This window comes from Haliotis rufescens, unplaced genomic scaffold, assembly GCF_023055435.1.
Source record: "Haliotis rufescens isolate VD_foot unplaced genomic scaffold, xgHalRufe1.0.p SCAF_11, whole genome shotgun sequence".
Taxonomy (NCBI): domain Eukaryota; kingdom Metazoa; phylum Mollusca; class Gastropoda; order Lepetellida; family Haliotidae; genus Haliotis; species Haliotis rufescens.
This window is the reverse complement of record NW_025963791.1, coordinates 29,086,585-29,106,571: the sequence shown is the minus strand read 5'-3', so window position 1 is coordinate 29,106,571 and position 19,987 is coordinate 29,086,585. Positions and strand designations below refer to the sequence as shown.

General features: G+C 39.4%; 1 protein-coding gene across 4 annotated transcripts; it reads right to left on the bottom strand.

The window, feature by feature from the left end:
* Window positions 1-351: 351 nt before the first annotated feature.
* LOC124132599 (PDZ and LIM domain protein 4-like) lies at window positions 352-19,472 on the bottom strand. 4 transcript variants are annotated; one of them, XM_046496583.2, is made up of 5 exons: window positions 19,168-19,472; window positions 5,339-5,490; window positions 4,617-4,795; window positions 3,351-3,462; window positions 352-1,142 (listed from the first exon to the last, which is right to left on the bottom strand). In XM_046496583.2, exons 1-4 carry the CDS (start codon window positions 19,336-19,338, stop codon window positions 3,398-3,400), a joined length of 567 nt encoding a protein of 188 aa, XP_046352539.1. In that variant the 5' UTR covers window positions 19,339-19,472; the 3' UTR covers window positions 352-1,142; window positions 3,351-3,397. The 4 variants fall into 4 exon arrangements, with proteins under 4 accessions (XP_046352539.1, XP_048248469.1, XP_046352541.1 ...); XM_048392512.1 differs by having other exon boundaries at window positions 3,355-3,462; XM_046496585.2 differs by lacking the exon at window positions 3,351-3,462 and adding an exon at window positions 4,162-4,193 and having other exon boundaries at window positions 19,168-19,471.
* Window positions 19,473-19,987: the final 515 nt, after the last annotated feature.

The window sequence follows — 19,987 nt, the reverse complement described above, 5'->3', positions numbered from 1 at the left end:
TAAACACGAAACAAAACAACATGACACCGTCAACAATTGTAAAATGTTGGAAGGTAGACTTGTGGGTGAGTGAATGAATAAGTGAGTATGGTTTTACGCCGCTCTTTAGCAATATTCCAGCAATATCGTGCGGGGGAGACGGAACTGTGCTTCACAAGGTAGACTTGTATTTCGTGTTGTGGGAAATGTGATGTTTACTCACCACTTCTACTTGGTAATTCATGTCATACGTAATATAAATGTCATAGATGAATGCAGCTGTTATGTTCTTATGATGTCGGAGGATCATGTGACTATTCATCGTTAAATCCTCTTCCTCACAAAAAGAAAAAAGGAAACAAAAGTCGCAAATTATTTTTACATTTATTTTATAAATACATTTGTTCACACGAAAGGTCTGAAAACATTCCTAAAGCCGTCAACAAGAGAAGTCATTGACATATGCATGGGTGTCTTGTAGTTTACACGTAATGCATAGAACATAATCATCTCCAGGCCATAATAACAGGTAAATGTTTACAATATTGCAAAATGTACATCTATATACTTGGAAATTGCTCAACATGTTGATAATAGCTTTTATGAATAAATAGGATAATAAAACACAATTTTTAACTGTGCCTAGTATAATAATATACTCTATACATCACATTCGAATTTCTACCATTATACCTTTACAAAATATACAAACCCTGGAAGCAGTCTTCTTTCAGGAACATATGTAAGGGACAGGCACAGACATTTTATTTGGAACTTTTTCTTAAAATGAAAATCAAACCAACCGCATTATATGTAAAGAATTCTACCACCGATTATGTTTATAGAGTTGATATTGACTTAAAAGTTCAATTAATTCTTCATTATCTTCATCAAATGGGAGGCTGGACAACGAAGCATCATGTTGAAAATTCCAAAATATCAGAAAAGAGGGTGATTTGTTGCTCTTGCTCGAACTCCTCGTGATGATCCGAACCTGGATGAACACTAGCCAACGTTTTGACAGTGGTCACTTGGGTGCTGACTACAGATGGGTGACGTGTCGCACGAGTTCATCTTGTCAGTTCACAAATGGCATAGAGTGCATCAGTTTTTGATTGAAGACATAGGACAGTAGTAGAAGCCTGGTTGCTTCCCATCGTTGTCTATGGGAGAGACAGAATACAATTATTAACAGACGATCATGGAGCATATATTTGAAATTACGTTAACTCGAATTTCTCGGGACCACCCATTATATAGATGTCGACGTAACTGTGGTAGTTCGAGACGACATAGCCAGTTACATTGTTGAGTTAACACGACTAGTTTGAAGGTATATTTCTGCTGAAATACAGAATGGAATCATTAATTTAAGATATTTAATATAACTATCAATCGACGAGGTAACCCTAAATTATTATTTAAAACAAAATATGAATAGAGATACTAAAACATTTACCATATTACTGAAGTAAAAGCAACAAAACAAATTCCACAATCATACGAAATCTCTGCTAACACCTACATATGCAAATACGTAAAAGATAACACTAGATTCAATCCATGTTAAAGCTTCATGCCAGAATTCATTGGATATTTTTTTCAGAAATGATCATCGTTCTTGACATTATGGCGGAACAGATGCTTCCTGTCTAGACGCCATAATCATTCAAACTTTCCTATTAAAAATGCAAAGAAGGTTTTAAGAACAATGTCAGTCATTAGCACACTGACATTGGATGGAGTTAGTGGGCTATCCGAAATCAACCCTGCACACACTGCAAATCGCACACAATTATACGGGTTTGGGTCACATTCATCAATACACATTAATTGTATCATACTGATCATGTGACATAACCCTCATGCTGTCTCCAAGCGAATGTGCGTCTATGTTTTGTATGCATAACTGTAAACCTCAAGGTGCATAAACGTACGTGACTTTTGTGTACTTTAACTGAGTGACACAAAGAGCAATGGCACAAAACTGGTAACACTACCGATAAGAAATATGTCAAAATAGAACCTGACAATCTCATCAAAATCAGATCTTAGTTCTCGCTACCGGTCTGATTATAATGAGATTGAGAACCTGATGGCGTAACCATTCTAATGAACATGAAATGTTTTGATGCTAACCATATAAAGTAAATATACTGAAACAAAGTTTGATTTTTTTAGATATATGACTGAGCACACAATTTCATAAAAATATTCTCCAAAATACGAATGATACCTAAATTGTGTTCAGTACATACTGGGCAGACCAACACTGCATAAGGAGAATGTTATTCAATTGCCGGCTAATATGGATGTCAGTTCCTGTACACTACTATCTGCTCCACATGTTGTCAACGAGCTCACTGATATACTATCTCAGAGATGGTGTACACAGTTACATATATGCCAGAATGGGTTCAGTTTCATCCGAAATCTTTCTGCGCTAAAATAATGAAATTCATTTCAATGTTTTCCACATTACGGGAAAGATGTTTAGGCTTTGTAGTGATGAAAACAGCTTTTTATATTTCTTGACGAAACTTCCCTGACATATTGTCAACAAGCTTGTAAATTCCGTAGTATTTTATCTGTTGGGCTGACATAAGTAGGAAGTCATTGTATCCTGATTTATTTCAATATGGGTAAACAAACAAAATACATGCAATTGACATATAAGGTCTAACCATTTCAATCAAGCCGTTATTTAGGAATCATGCAACGGTTAATTCTTACGCCAAAATTCAAATGTCATGCACATTATTAATTAAAATAAATACCTGCCGATTTAACATATTGGTGACCTTTTCTTCCAAATGGACTTTCTTGTAAAGATATTTATAATAAATACCCCGTGAAATAGGTGGTTAGGCCAATGAATCTAGGACGAAGACAGACATGAGATTCTAGGTAAACCGCGCAGGTCCCTGATGCATAAGTTTGAAAGCGGTAGACGACCTACGGATCGATTGATAGTAACGTTCCTTATGGTAAGAGAGAGTATTAATGTCTGTCACGGAATACCCAGTGAGCTGCAATTACTGCAGAACAACATATAATTGATTAAAAAGCCACCCTAAAGCATCTCTGGTTAGTGTTTCTAAAGCAAAAACACGATTAATGGTTCCATTGATCCATAGGAAGGTCTCGGCTGTATCAGAACGGCAGGTAGTCATCGATCTTATTAAAGTTAAATCACTATGAAAAACATCACCCAAACTGTCATGCTGGAAACACGAAAAGTAGCCAATCATAGATTCGAAAATCTGGTCTCACTTTCAGGAGTTCATTCGAAAAAAAGCGAACACAATTTGAAAAGCAGCTTGCAGAAGTTAGTTCCATTCTGTGAACTCTGCTAGATTTGCTATACTCACTAACTGGTCAAAACATGTCAGTGTCGATATTATAGGTTATTCCGGAACTAGAGAAAAGCTTGCATGGGCAATAATCCTTCCTCTGGTATGCTCTGGGATCGGTAATCCGTAACTAGGAGCAAACACGACAGACATTGTAGACTTCCAAACACCCATGAACAGCTGTGTACGAAGCGTTTACTGTATCAATAGCCTTTGTCTTGACCATCATAGTGAGTGAGTTGGGTTTAACGCCGCTTTTAACAGTGTTCCAGTTATATCACGGCGTGTCAGCTTAATGTGGAAGAAAGCCCGAAGTAATGTTGGTCTCAGACGTTTACCACTTCGGTGAAACCCACGAGCACGGGTATGGTGCTGACAAACCTAGAAACATTATCGGGGCGAACCGGGATTTGAACCCACAATCATAGGTTTCTGGCGTGCCCAAGGGACGCAACTCTGCCCAGCGAATCGCGGCGCCTTTGACGTCTGGGCCACCCGTGCCCCCCTTGACCCCTTTGGGTCATATGGTTCGTTTTAAATGATTGAATCTCCTTTTAATTATTGGAATTTAGCACTACAGGTCGCACGGTAGTTCTGTGTTCCAAAAGTGTTAAGTGACAGATTAAAACATTCAGTTATCCAACGACTAGCTATACAGGCACATCACTATAGTATATATCTGTAGGACTCAGATCTATGGCGGGACTCTAATCCGTGGCATATCCTCGTTATGATATGACGTCTGAGTCCTACATATGTACACTCACACGTTTTGTACTGCAAAATACATACTTTAATCACAAGAAACCTACGGCAACTCAAAACTTACGTATGTTCTGCATTAATACCAAAGCGACTAGGCTGTGTATAATCATAATAGAGATATATTTAGGTTCTATCAGTAATAACTTCACACAGCCACAACACAACCAAAGAAGTTTTAGATATTATAATTACTGAAACTAACGAGGGAAGCACAAGTAGAAATAGAAAGCATGGAATGAAGCAATGTTACTATTTCCTGTTAACTTTAATGCACCTTTTTAAGTAATGATCAAATTTTACGTTTGATAAAATAATAACGAATTATTTTGAATTCAACTGCAGCGACTGAAACATTGCAATATTTACGCTACAGATGGAATTTCGAGTAAATAATTCTAGCATCTACACTACAATATCTTTACGTGGAACGTTATTAGCAGCGAAACATATCCAAACAATTCGGGTACATGTCGAGAGGTATATAATACAAAAGATTTAATTGACGTCAAACGCTCTTACCAATATCTGCAGCATCTGTATAGTTGAGGGATTCCTGGAGGATTTTGAACGATCTTGACTGAACGTTTGGGTTTTGGTATCCAGTATCGAACACTGAAGGCTCTTCGATAATCTCCGCCCTGGGCTCTTCCGTACTTTGTTGACGTTTGATGTTTTCTGTCGCGACAGACACGGCGTTTCTGAGAAGACAATTCACAGAAGACAAGTGTTAAGCAAATATGTCACACATCTAGACATCTGTTTACTGTCTACTTGCCTATCGCGCTAGTTATTTGTTAGGGTGGGCGAGTAAGGTAGATTTATTGCCGAATCGAACTCAGGATGCTGGGACGAGTAAATGACACAACGCTACACACAAAGGTTTTTGACCGTTGGATTATGTGTGAAATCTGATCTTTCACATAACAATGACTCAAGAGAAACGACGAATGTCATCTTCACATCCCTTTTAGCCGCCAGTTTTCGGAATTACAAAATAATTGTGTCATTCTAATCAAATAATCAACTTCGATCGCCGTAAGTTCTGCAATATTGACAATGATAAATCAATCATGCCATTTACAACTAATATATATTAGTTATATTTAATATATATCATAACTATTATATATCATTCATAAAGCCAGTCGTCATGGCACACCGCTGTTGAACAAGGTGCACTTCCTAATTCATATTACCGCATTTTTCAAACGTATATGCATGGACTCTAAGCCTTGTCTCACCTTCTGACAAAGAAATCAAGTTCGTTTCCTGCCCTCAAAATCTCCATCTTGGCTTGGTCATGTGTCATGCCATCTGTCGGTACCCCGGCTATGGAGAGGAGTCCATCCCCTGGTTTCAAACCACTCTTTTCAGCTATACTCTTACTGTTCACCTGCATGTATAAAAACACACTACACATGATATAACTATCCCAATTGCACAATAAAGTGTAATCACGCAAGTATTGAATGGCCTTATGGACATTATAATTAAAGTGACAAAACCCGTTGTTGAAATATTCCCATTAAGTAAATTATTCACAATTACCATATTCACGACATATTTCATGTCCAGCAATGGCTAATTATATGTAATTGCAAGTTGTAATAGTCAATTCCATCCTCCCGTTGTAATAAAATAGATATGTTGATGTTATTTACACTATGTTCTACATATAATTATAAATAATATGGACCGCCTCTGTGGTCTAGTGGTAGAGCGTCCGCCCGGAGAGCGGAAGGTCCGGGGTTCGATCCCAAAAGACGTTAAAATATGGTCCTTGTTGTTACCCTGTCTGGCGCTCGGCATTAAGGGGCTAAAACAAGGACTGGTCGGCTCGGAGTCAGTATACTGTGTCTGAGTGGGGTATTCATGTTAAACTGCGGCATGGTATCTCAGTGAGCTAGCGCTTTAAATCGGCATCAGTCCGGACTAGTACAAGCAGCCACACAAACACACACACGTTTCACTTCACCTCACATATATAATATGAAACTTCATTCATGATACAATAGAGCCCGTGGGCTGTAAATAACAACACAATAACCTAAATACGTCAGACTCTACTGTTACAGTTAATATATCTCACGGTGATATGTTTCAGCCATTATGATGTAGGGCGACAGCTTAATAAGTTTAGAGTAGAATTATGATTGCACAAACGTCAACAGTAACGTGACAGCATATATTACAAACATCTAATTACATAAGACACGGTATATACACGTTCCTCCCATCTACATGCACCAGCTTCGTTCTAAAACACCATACAACCAACCGTGCAAGCCGGACAAAACAAAACGCAGACGTGTATATGATATAAAAAAATATAAGACACGTGGTACTCTTTCTACGACGGATTGTGTATTCTGTAAGTTCACGGATAACGCACGGCATGTTCTGATACTATTTTTTATGTGACAAAGCCTTATCATAAGAAATACCAGCTAAAAGCAGAGCCCCTTATACAATTCCGATTATACCATAATCATGAGCGTGAAAATTTTACCATTTAATAATACTGCCATTTTTTGCTAATGAATCTTCAGAGCACTTTCTGAATACCTTTGGCCTACAAACCATTAGATATTTTAGAATAATTACGAACATATTACTTGATCGGACACATGCCATCACATACACATAAACATATAAAGTTGAAAAGCTCTTATCCGTTTGACAACCGTGATCATTAGGTACCTCGCGAGACTTGACTAAGTTGATATATTGCAGCATTATGATGTAGACTCTTTGTCAGAAATATTTTTGACGGAAACGGCCACGTAATAGACGCTCACATTCTCTAGACATTACCGCAGTAAGCATAACCTTGACACCAGGGCAGTGACAGAGTACATGGCATGTAGTCCTGTTTACTGGGTTGTTTTATTACCGACGATGCAATTTATGAGATTCGAGTACGTACATACACAGGGGAGCGGACCTTTTGCTACTTGTATGTTTGTGTGTTATACGCCCTCCCCCCTGTGTTAATATTTACTATTTGTGTTTTGTCTACATTTTTCAGTTAACATTTTCATGTGAAATCATGCAGATTACTTCAAATTTACACCTTTGAACCTTAATCTAGTGAATATATGTACGTCACGAGTAATAACTTTCACTAACTGGGTCAGTGGTCATGACCCATATACAGCATGCATGTGCACCTATTTACGACGAACATTCACGCATACAAATAAGCGGAAACGTGGATTGTTCCCAGTCTAGAGCCCGGTAAAGCAATAAAATATCAAAGTTTATAAGCCGGAACTGCCCACTTCCTCATTAACGATAAATATGACTGAGTGCAATTTGAAGGTTTGAATTACTTGGTCTATACATGTGGCGCTCATTGACGTGAACGAGGGCTCAACAGTCGGTTCATTCACTCCTTCTCTCATGTGGCGGTCGTGTAGATCGTGGTTAGAGCGGTCACTGGTCACGCCAAATCTGTTGCCCACCTTTGTGATATTGCTGGAAGGCGTAAAACCAAACTCACTCACTCTATCTATGCCAAAAGCAGACCAGGTGTTGTCATTGGCTAAAATGAACACGGACGGTCTAAATCTGTGATGGTCATACGAGTTAACAAAATAACATTATGCTTTTAAGGTATGTGATGTCCAACACAAACTTTAAACAAAGAGCTGACGCGGAACATGTTTTCCTACCGCACGCTAGTGCATTGTTGTTCGTCTGCAATGTTCCGATAAAAAGGTCTTGTGACTTCCACGCTTCAGAAAACAATCGATAGTAAATACTGAAACTAGCATTCTTATCTACTCAGACACCGAGACTGAGTGTGATATATGACTTCGTGATATTATGTCTGTTTGTAAGCCTGTTGTTGTGCGAGGTGGAGATGTCATAAATTACTCTTCCAAATGGGCCACGAAGATGGTGGAAACAAGTACTTGGACTGGAAAACTAAATACTGTATAGCATAATCTTTATTGGTGTGTACATGTATACAGATTAAACCTCGGACACTCAGGGAGGAATTTGTTTGACATCTGATCACCACACCCTGGCCCACCCCTCACACACACAGACAGACAGACAGACAGACACACACACACGTACACACACGCACGCACGCTCACACACACACACACACACGTACAGACACGCACGCACGCTCACACGCACTTAGAAACATGTAGCATTACTACATCTAGCAGTAATTATAAATCTGCTTTTGTTTACTTTGTCCCTTTTTATTGACATACGCATATATACAAGATCCACGTTCCATTACAAATGCTCTTGATATCTTCACAAACGCCAAGCACGTCATCTGTTTTGTAGTATAGAAATTAACAACACATAAAATACAATATCACTTGAAAGCATAGTGTTGTAGTAATCTTGTATTACATAAGAAATAGTCGTAGTATCAGGTAATTTTACATGGGGATACGAAAATAAGAAATATATTACGTTGTTAGCAGGTCCATCCATATTTATGTTCTTGTGTAACTTTGACAAAGAGCAAACCGTCGTTCCGTGCCAAGAACATGTCAGTATCTACATTATTGCGCGCAACGAAAGGTTTACACATACATATGACAGCAGTTACTGTGTTTTGTTAGGGTCTGGGAGAAGGACGCCACGTGTAAACACTTAGAACGTTGTAGAAAGCAATGCAGTTGCCTGCTGCCACCCGGAACTCATGCCAGATTGATAATTGTATAGTGCACTGCACTCAAATAAACACTCACTTGTATTTCTCTTTCTTTCTGTGAACGTCAACATGTGGCTTAAGTTAACTATGTACAAAGGGGACGCAGAACACAATGCATGTCACAAATGTGCTCGATTATTCGCATTTTTAAAATTCCGTACACTGAACATGATAATGGAAACCATTGCGACTTTTCTTCTCTTCACTTTTCGGGTACTATGATATGATATTATCGAAGCGTCAGACCAGCAGTATCACAGCCGATTACAGTTGATACTGAAACCAAAATAACCCATAATTGTGCGATCGGAGATTATTCTATAAGAACTGTAATAAATCAAGTCGTCATACTATTATCTTCATTGTTGATATAAAGCGCCCAATGTTTATCAGCAGAAGCACTCCGTGATACGACAGCATGGAAGTAAGACAGTTTATAATGTACTTTAATGTTAGATTTTCGAGTCCGCTATCAAGACGATAACGAATGTACGTTTTTGTATGAATATAGAAACAATGGCAATATTAATTTATAAACAACTACCTTCCACTGACTTAAAAAGGGTTCAATACGTTATTGTTTACGCATAAGGTTCCAAGAGGTGTCACACTTATATAATGTCCTTCTAGTTCTTCTACAGGAGCAATTTGCACATCTCCAACAAAGAGTTTCCAAACGAAAGAAGCATAACTATTAACTACCCCATACTGTGTAAGTGGTTAAAAGCTGTTCCCGCTAACTTTAAGAGATCTCTCGTTCAGGATGTATGCTTCAGCTCATCATGAATATCTGCTCCGATGAACGAAATGATATGATTCACACACACACGGACACACACACGGACACACACACACACACACACACACACACACACACACACACAAACACACACGCGCCCGCACGCACGCACGCACTCACTAACACAGAGGCACACATGGTTACCCCTAGTATGGTTGTGAATATATGTTGGCATCACAGTAAAGAAGCAGTCTTATATCTTCGTATCTACAGTACTCCTTTACCATCTGTTAAGAACTTATGATCATGCCTAGTTACCACAGCCTGTTGATCGACTGACAAGCAGCCACCTTTAATCCTTATCTACCTACTTACAACTGACCTCACCTTGGCTTCAAAAGTTCTCTTATGATTATATCGGTCGCAGAAGACGTATGGTGGTGTGTTGTTGCTTCAAATGTGGGCGGTACTGGGATGTTTGCCATGAAATGATATCACGCATTAATCGATAGAGGTAAAATGTATCAATGTCATAATTGTCATGTTGTATTCCACGAACGACGCCAGTGGTTCTTTCCGCAAAACAATCGCGACGCTGGGGTGATCGTAACTCCCATACTCTAACTAAGACTTACGAATGTTGTAGCGCTACGATCGCTTTGGGGAACTGAGCCCAGCAAAGAAAAATGAAATGCGCATACAGTTACGTAAACTATGTTAATTTCGTATGCAGGTTTTAGTAAACAAACAACGGTTTTCAAGATACACTGCCATTGAAACCTGTACTTGTGAATCACCGCACCAATGTAAGCATAATTCAGCAGATATCTTTACACTGATGACACGTAACCCAAGTAGCATAGTTCTTCATATTTGAGTGATATGTACATGTACTTATGTCAAGGCAGTTTGGTGAGGAGGCATATGATTGAGCGATAATGCACTTATATATAAAACATCACTGTAGCTACAGTCGAGTAGGCCAGATATGGAGAAGCACTTACATCTCTCAACTACACAGTTTCAGGCTATCGGTAACACAAAATATGTACTAATTTGCGCATTTGAGTATTATTTTTGTGTTCAGTGTTCAGGGCATACCATTATACACACATCAGATCACAATGTTCCTTTACTTCAAAGCAAGAAATACTTCGTGGACGTGTACCAATCAATATTCGATGCACTGTTGTCAAGATTGTGTGTTTACAAACCGTACCTTTATGTATAACGTTACATTTGGTACCAAATGGGCTTCCCTGCATAACATGTCAGAAATATCGGTCAAGTCAGGAACACGTTTGTGTTCACCTGTTTTCATTTGACCTTTGCTAATGATTAATAGCGCCAACAGATTTCTGGAACCATTTCCCATCTCTGGCTGTGAACTCCACTGAGAGCATAGTACGTGCGCCAGGGGAAGGTATCCAAGATAAAACACGAAAAGAGTACTCCGGCCTTGGAATTGTCGGCTGACGAGTGCCAACGTGTTGTTTCTGCAAACTGTATTATGTAATTACCAATGGTGTGTGAATATGCCTGTGGCAACAAAGGAAGGTTGTTTTTCACAGAATTTGGAGAGAACTACGCTTACTTAGAATCTTTCCCCAACTACCCCGGAAAGGTTTACTTGATAAATAAATACTTTGAAAACAAGTTCTGCTGAATGTGCACTGCGTAAAACAAGTTCAAGTAAAAATGTTTGGCATCGATTCCAAACTGCCTTAAAACGCAGATGGTTTTGGATATAAATTTATCCACTCAAAATGAAGTAACCGATATTTGAACAAACCAACCCAAAGAAAATATCACGAAGGCGCTATACGTGGGCGTTATAAATGTTTGGAGTCTGTCAATGTTAGAATGACCGTACTTTTAGCTGAAGTCAGCAATTTTCCAATTATATCACGACGGCCTGTAAATAGTGGTTGATAGAATGAAGAACGATTTACGATGTCGGGAGTCTATGGAACACAATCAACCAGGTCAATATTGTGACCAGTTACTAGCCGCTCGATCCTCATTAACTTTCTCTTATGAAAATTATGGGATACTTCAAGTAAGACCTATTGTGATCCGGAAGATCCCTGGGCAGTTGTTTGGATCTCGTTACGTTCACGTCATTGGGATGATTCTTTAACAAAGGTGTATGTCTGTATCACAACAGTACATCCGTTTACATGCGGTTCTGGAATGCGGATATACGATCACGGACGGAAAGCTGCGTCTGAATTAGAAGACGTTGTTGTGCTCGGATGACATTGTCCACGGTTCCACTCACGTGTTAAACTTATTCCATAGAGTGAGTACGTGCTGGGTATCAGCTAATGCTAGAAGGCATACCTCGCGTGCACTGTTCACCCATGTACAGCTACGTCCAACGTGTACGTCATTTTACCACTCCTTTATCAATGCCGTTTGTGCCGTCAGCTAAACTCATCGCGTTGGATGCTCTTGTGGTAGAGAATCGTGTCGCCGCCATTATATTCTGTTACATACTATCGACAAATGATATCATGCACGTATACTTTTAATGTTCTCGTGTAGTTCTCATTGTTATCTTTGTAGCAACATTTTGCTCAGAATCGCCTGAATGTGAACAATCTCTTAACTGGCAAAGCATCAAGTGCAAGGGAATATTACTCAATGTCATTTCCCAACATTTGTTGAGAGATGGGTGATACATCTAAGATGTGTTCACGAGCGCACATTATTATTGTTTGCATACATTTTTACATCCTACCATTTGGTCAGATAATTTGTCATTGTCCTGTTGTGATGAAAGGTTAACTTTATCCTACCTTAACATTGTATCAAAATTTTACATGGAACGTCTCTCTTGTATTGGTTTTCATGACGTTTAAATTTTTTGCAGAGCCCGTCCATTTGAGCACGTGCAGCCTGTCCTAACACTTTTACTGATTATTGTTACAGATGTGGCAAATTGTACAACACGCGATCATGATAATGGCTTACAGAATATGCCGAAAGGTTAAACTCATCACATCATCGAGGGAAAAATGTTCAGTGACCGCAGACAGTTAATATGATGAAACGACAGCTTGTTGGTAGCTATTTTGTCATTATAGCGTCTGACATTTTGAGGTGGCTTGAATTTTATACCAAATATTGAAATGGAAATAAGAAATGTTTAAAAACATAAACGAAATAATGACCTGCTGTTACGGCAGAACATGCCGATATGTGTCGCTCTAGGACACAAAGTCTTCGTGAATAGGGTAAACCTGTCCTACCCTACGACAGGTAGTATTATTTGTGAGTATATCTTGAATGTGTGACTGTGAATAAGTTCATCCTTAATCCATACATCGAAATGTGTCGATCGTCCCCTTTTGCGCTAACACCTGGTGTCGTCACTCTTACCGATTCGTTTGTAACGATCTTTGTAAAGGAATATTTTGCTTCTCTTGTTTCCAAAGACATTTATCAATCATGTTTTTTCTAGTGGTTGCAGGGTGTCACATTGAAGACCCGTGTTTAAGTCCCAATTGGTTACAGTCTGGCATATGGCTACAGTATAGATACAGGCGGCCGCCGTCATATAGCTGGAATATTGCTGAGTGCGGCGTTAAACAACAAACAAAAAGATACAGGCGGCGACACAAAACACACTCAATCACACACTCTTACTTCACCCGTGTCAGATCACATACACTGTTGTTTTAGTTCTGCAAGTGCGTATGTTATCATCTATTGTTTCTCCTTTACTCGAGCACCATAAGTGATTGATAGTGTCTCTACACAGAGTAACGCGAATGTGTATGGATAGGTCAATGTGTTGGTACATCACATTGTGACAGGAGAAGGTTCACACATAAGGTACCTGGAAGATTGCCAATGTCCCTGAAGAACTATGCCAGTCTTCCCAGCTTGTCTTCTTATCAACTACGTTTTTTACCTTCCACCAAGGTTAATAGCCTGTTTCGGAATATCTGGTTCCGTTAGAACGATCAAGGTTGAATGTAGCAACATTTCTTGTAGCGTTTGAGTATTTTCCCACAAATATTCATCTGATAGGATTCACACAAAACATATTAAATGTTTTTCAATATACGTCCACAAACTACATGCTGTGGCACGGATATACTCTTCATATGAATAAGGGACTCTTTCAAAACTTGTAAGAGATATTAGTTTCTCGTAATAGCTGTATGACATTAATGAACGAATTAGGAACACTTTACAACCGGTAGTGAAGTATGATAGTAGGTGTTATGACCGGCAGCAATCTTGAAGGACGAAAGGGGTAAGATGATAAATTTCAAGGTTGACATTTTTGGATCAGTAGTGCGTAATACCGCCACGATTTGTCAAACATTCATTCACTGCGTATGAGTCTCACAATGGCGTCTGTCACACTCTTGCAGCACCTGACCAAGTTCAGCAAACGTGGACGGCGGTTTATGACGTTGACGTACACGTATTCCTATCATGTCCAAGACGAGTTCAATGGGGGAAGGTCTGGCTCATTGCTGGCCATGGCGTTCTATGGATGTTGTACTGCTGGAGGTGACCATTGACGATTCGTGCACGGTAAGCACGAGAGTTGTCGTCCCGAAAGACAAAACGTCGACCCACACGTCGTGCCAACGGGACATCAAAGGGTGTCAGTTTGTTGCACCAATAGTACTGTCCAGTGACCCTTCCTTGCACAATCTAGCGTGAGGGGCGTGCAAACTATAGGATGTGTTTGGGTATTAAGGTTTACAGATATAAACGTTCTTGCTCATGATTTAGTCGGAATCGTACTACACTCGACTCTGATTTTGGCAGAAATTGCTTATGAATATGGGAAGGGTTTTGTTTTTGTTCTAATACTTGGTATTAACTTTTATATTTCATGATCCCCTCTTTTCTTCGAAGACTATATATACTGATTGTAATAGAATTCGAAATGGTGTAAGAGTTTGAACAGAAGTTGCTTGTGGGTATAGGCTAGGAACTCATGTGCAGATGTTAACGGGAGTGACAAGCTTTCAATATCCAGTGATATATGTAGACTTGCCAATTCTTAAAAAGAATAGAGCAATCGTCCATCCTCGGTAACCGTGTGTCTTATATATCTATTCTGTTTTAATAAATTTCCTGGAACCATTCGTTCCCATAGTTTCTTTTTGGGAAGTGATGTCACTTCTGTAACCAGAATTTCCCTCCGCATATGACTTTAAATGATCATGATCCTTGAAAACGGTTCCACGGTATTTATTATAGTAGATTAGAGATCTTTAATTGGATTACCGAGGATAACGATTATAATGTATCACATTTATTACATGTAATTATAAATGCCATTCAACATCTGTGTCAGCACTGATTTTTATTGAGCCATTCATATAATTTTAACCACTATTTTGCCTTTTACGCCCAATGGAATCTGTTTCGGCAGATAAACGAGAATGATTATTCTCTGGCGTTGACAATTTATAGTCATATTTAAATGTAACTACCTACACAGCATTTAGTTGTAATAAAAGTCATATTACATTCAATTATGCATCTGCGTTACGCCAATTCCTCAGGAAGATATTTGTGTTCAACTGATATAAAACTGGTCTCATGGCATTCACAAGAACCTGTCCTGGATGCAAGGATTTACTTTAATGACTATACAGTTGAAACAGGATCATGACACTGCAATCTTGACTCAGCACATTATCTGTTAAGGAACGCTATTTAGCTTCGACGACCTTCCACCGTGTGGGAGGTCAAGGGTACAGTGGGAGAAGATATTTATTCTCAAGGTCTGTCTGCCAGGAGAGGTTCCACCTACGCCTAAACATTCGCACATTTGTAAACAGTTGGTTTGGCTAATAAGATAAACCTGAACCGAAAGCTAGTCTTCAGCTTTTTCACTCGCCTTTCCTTGAATCTTAAACTCTTTCTCTTGTCTTGAGTCGATGGAAACCCACGTTGATTAATGTCAGCAATTATCATATTTTCCCCAGTTTTCTGCCACATAAGCCCATAGCCCCTTGTTCCATAGGTGTGTACCTCTTTACTTTTACTCTCAGAAACCGTGCACGATGCCAATACAGGCATATATTGCAATATTGGCTGCCATTCAAAGCGGAATGAGCAGATTGGTGTCCCGATTATATAATACATATAGTTTCTTTGATAGTTCATGACATTGAAATGTATTATGATAATCAGCTGTTTAAAAATCAATGACTTCGTGCCTGAAGATACAGAAGTTATCATACTTCTTTTTAACAAGTGACGGTGTTTAGAAAGATGGACCGAATTTGCATTTCCAATTTCCTGAAACGATGTTGTCCTTTGGGATGCGACTCTTGAAGGACATGGGGCGGTCGGGTGGCGTTCGCTCGTCACGCCGAAAACCCGGGTTCGATTCCCGACATGGGTACAATGCGTGAAGCCCATTTCTGATGTCCCCCGCCGTGATGTTGCTGGAATATTGCTAAAAACGGCGTAAAATCATACTCACTCACTCACTTGATGGACAGATAACATCTTAATTACATCGAATTTACCAAAACACATTCCAGCAAATACTTCCTGGATCTGGTGTGTGTGGACTGCAATTTGCAGACACCAATGTTTGACATTTGAAATAATTCGCCTACAATCGTTGTAGACAATGCATCGTTAAACCCTACCCCAGTTATTCCAGTCAATGACAACTGGTAAAACACTGGTAGTGTTTGGTAACAATATAATACTTTATTGTTTACGTGAATATTGATTCAAGAAATCAAGTACCACTACATTGATTCATGGAGGCATGACCATTTGATTTAAATCAAAATGTTTCGAAGTCTTTGGCATCTTACAGTACTGGACGCAAATGAAATAATATTTCCCATTTTTTAAACATTTCCTTTAAACAGTTCAGAGTGCATAACCTACGTGCGATGGAGTTTCAAGGATATAAATACTAAAACCAATCAAGACATTTTTCAACTTCCATTTTCATTTTCCATTTCGATTTCCGAAAAGACTAGTGAAGTGATTGAAAGTCCTTTGATGCCTCTGTTAGCTATATTAGAGTTATATTACGGCTGCCTGTGAATAATTGAGTCTGGATCAGCCAAACTAGTGGATGAAGGCATGAACAACGACCCACACCGTAGGGACACGAAGACACGTAATCCGAGACGTTACAAAGCCTGACCATTCGATCCTACTTTAGATGACTTTGACAAACAGCATGTGATACAAGGGACCTGTTCTTCTCCGTAATCGAACAAGACATCGAGAAATCGCACGGCCGTGGAGATCCACTCCGAAACACACTGCATAAGCCCTAGCTGTTGTGTAGATACAGGACATGAAATTCATTAAATTTAAATTTAGCCATGCTTAAGGAGGAGGAAATGTAAAGTATTCCACGTAACGTATTATAAGCATCTCGTAAGGACAGCGGAAGACTTAGCCACGGGCTTAGATTTTCCATGTATCTGATGAGTGAGTCATTTTGCCTCATTGACAAATAAGAATAAATGTCAATTTCTCGAAATTACTTTTCAAAATGGATTCCTTAGGACACAATGAAATACAATTAGCTCTTGCTATCTTGACCATCCCATTCTCCCATTTGTCAATGCGAACAAAATGCATTGTGTCACGTCCATGACAGCGGGAAGTAACCACAGGATGACCGTAACATGGGGTAACACGCTGCGAAGATCAATGCTAAAGAGTTAACTTTCCCTATAAACCGGTAACATGGACGACCTCGGAAGTGTATTTTCGCAAGTATGGTCAGATGGGAGTGGCAGTGTCTGTGTAACATTATGGTACTGAGTGCATATTTCGGCGGATTACTGTTCCTTATGTTGAAGTCCCGCGTCAAAATTATTATGTCTTACCATCTATCACATATAATTTCCCATATGTGTACATGTACCTCGACAAGACTATTAGTTAACGTCGAATGAAGGTCAAACATTGTTGCGATTAATAAATGAGACAACGTAAGTCGCTCTCACATTCCAGTTCACCTGGTCATGACATGACGTCTCCCTGCGTTCTTGGTGGTGCATTCCCTATAAAACGTGACATCATGCAATGTAACTATGTAATCATTACAACCTTACGCAATCTATATTGTGGTATAACTTATTGACTGACTCATGTATGAAACGTAAAGGTATAATATCATGGTTATATGAGTGCAAAGTGTAGCATCAGAAGACACCTACGAATTCCGAGTATGGTGCTGAAAATCCACCGGATCCTGGCACGACTAAGGGACGCGAGGCCGCACAGTCAAACCCGGTGCCTTCAGAGAAAGGACCTAACTTTGCCATAGGGTATATTGGTGTTTAATTCTTACTATCTCCCTCTTCTGAAAAAAACCTTATTGTAGCCTATTATGTTCAACGACATCAACGACAGCGTTCAGCGTGGCTCATGTTATATCATGTCAGGAAAATATCATAAACACCACCACATAGTATCTGTATTTACATCTGATTATTCACAAGATTCATTAATCTGAATTTCAGACGTGACGTAATGACAGACTGGTTTCGGCAATGGTGTCAGTAAGCAGCTTCAGCTAAAGATCTGCCATCGTACATACAGCGTAAATCTATTTGCCAAAGTGGTTTAGCTGCAAGTGTGTCTGTTTGCATTGTTAAACTCCACAGCGATGCTCTGCATATACAAGAAATGGCAGACTCCCCAAATTTGGCACAGTGAAATTCTATCCGCGCGTGTATACATAACGGCGCGTGCACATGTGACCTAGTCACATGTAAGCAACTTGCGGGGAGTAATTAGGGTGTTACTGCCAAGTTGAGGGGATGCGGCAGACATCATCGTTCAGGTGTAAAGCGCCCCGCCAGTAGACAGATGCATGAAATAGATGTCAGAGTAAAACAGTAATAATGTTTATGGTTGTATAATGCACGTGACCTTGAAATATACACCTGCGAAGAGGGTGTATTGACACAGATTAGCCGGCACATGTTGTCTTCTTGTGTTGCCTAACGGAATGCTTTGAAAATATATGCCTAGCAACAACATGTGTTGAACAAAATCGACAAAACTGCGAATACCAACATCCATAAACCCATTTCTGAGCAATCTGTTTCGTGATACGCCGTTTACATTTCACGAGGTAGTTTTGTTTTGATGCCACATTTTACCAACATATGTATGATAACCACTTTAATCACAATGCGTTACAAATATCTCAACCACCACCAGTTGTAGACCTTCACACATATAATTACGTATGCTCATAAAAATGAATAGTAACGGAACATAATTCGTTTCAAATATTGTGTTATGCTTATAAATGGCTTTGCTATGTACGCAAGTTTGTTCTCCGCCCAGTTGTTTGTTGTGAAAATATATCTCATTTAGATAAGGTTAGTCCGTCAAAAGGGCCATCAAAAGTGCGACAAGGCAACCAAACACAAAAATGCTTTTTGCAATGCCAACCAAGTAGAACCACTTCAAATAAATGAATATATTATTACAGTCATTCCGTTACTCCACAGAATGACAGACGGTATTTGTTTACATAATTTGCTCAATTAAGCACAAAAACTGACCCTACCCTAATCCCACACAATAAGGAAACATATCTGAAATTCCTTTTACTCTACTACTTGTTATTGTCACTTAAAACTGTTATCTATTCAACCTACCTTATGAACGTAGAGACAAGTTCCCTGGTCTCGACCTCCAAGCATACGAAAACCCCATGGATTTCCAGTGGTTGTTCTTCTCAAACTAACAACAGTATTGGTTTCTTCTCTGGAAATACTCCGTCCTATTTTGACAACAGTTGGGCCCTGGGCGTACTGATTGTATGTCATATTGTAAGGAATGGTTTTGAATAAACTAAACTAAATGAGTTGATCGTGAAGTAGTATCCTCCGACCCTCCGATGTAAATATATATAGAGCGCAAAATACCGTCTGCTACAAACGTAACGGAAATGACGTACTGTGTCCCACGCGCACTGTGGCTCCTCACACCGCGTGCAACACCGCGGCTGTTCGATTCAATCAACCAGCTTGTTGTTAACCTCACTGGCCCTGAACAGGAGAAAGATAATTCGAGCAAATTGTTTCCTTAACTTGTACGGAAGCCTGAGGTAATTAGTGTATTCCCTAGAGTAACTTCTACCTTATTCCTGGTGAAATTGAAAACGAAATATCTATACGGGTTTGTTTGTTTGTTTGTTTGTTTGTTTTTTGGTTTGTTTAACGCCGCACTCAGCAGTATTCCAGCTTTATGACGGCGGTCTGTAAATAATCGAGTCTGGACCAGAAAATCCAGTCATTAACATCATTGCGTGCATTGATCCACGTAATTGGGATCGATGACATGCATCAACCAAGTCAGCAAGCCTGACCACCCGATCCCGTTAGTCGCCTCTTACGACAAGCATAGTCGCATTTTACGGCAAGCAAGGGTTGCTGAAGACCTATTCTACCCCGAATCGTCACGGGTCACGTAGAT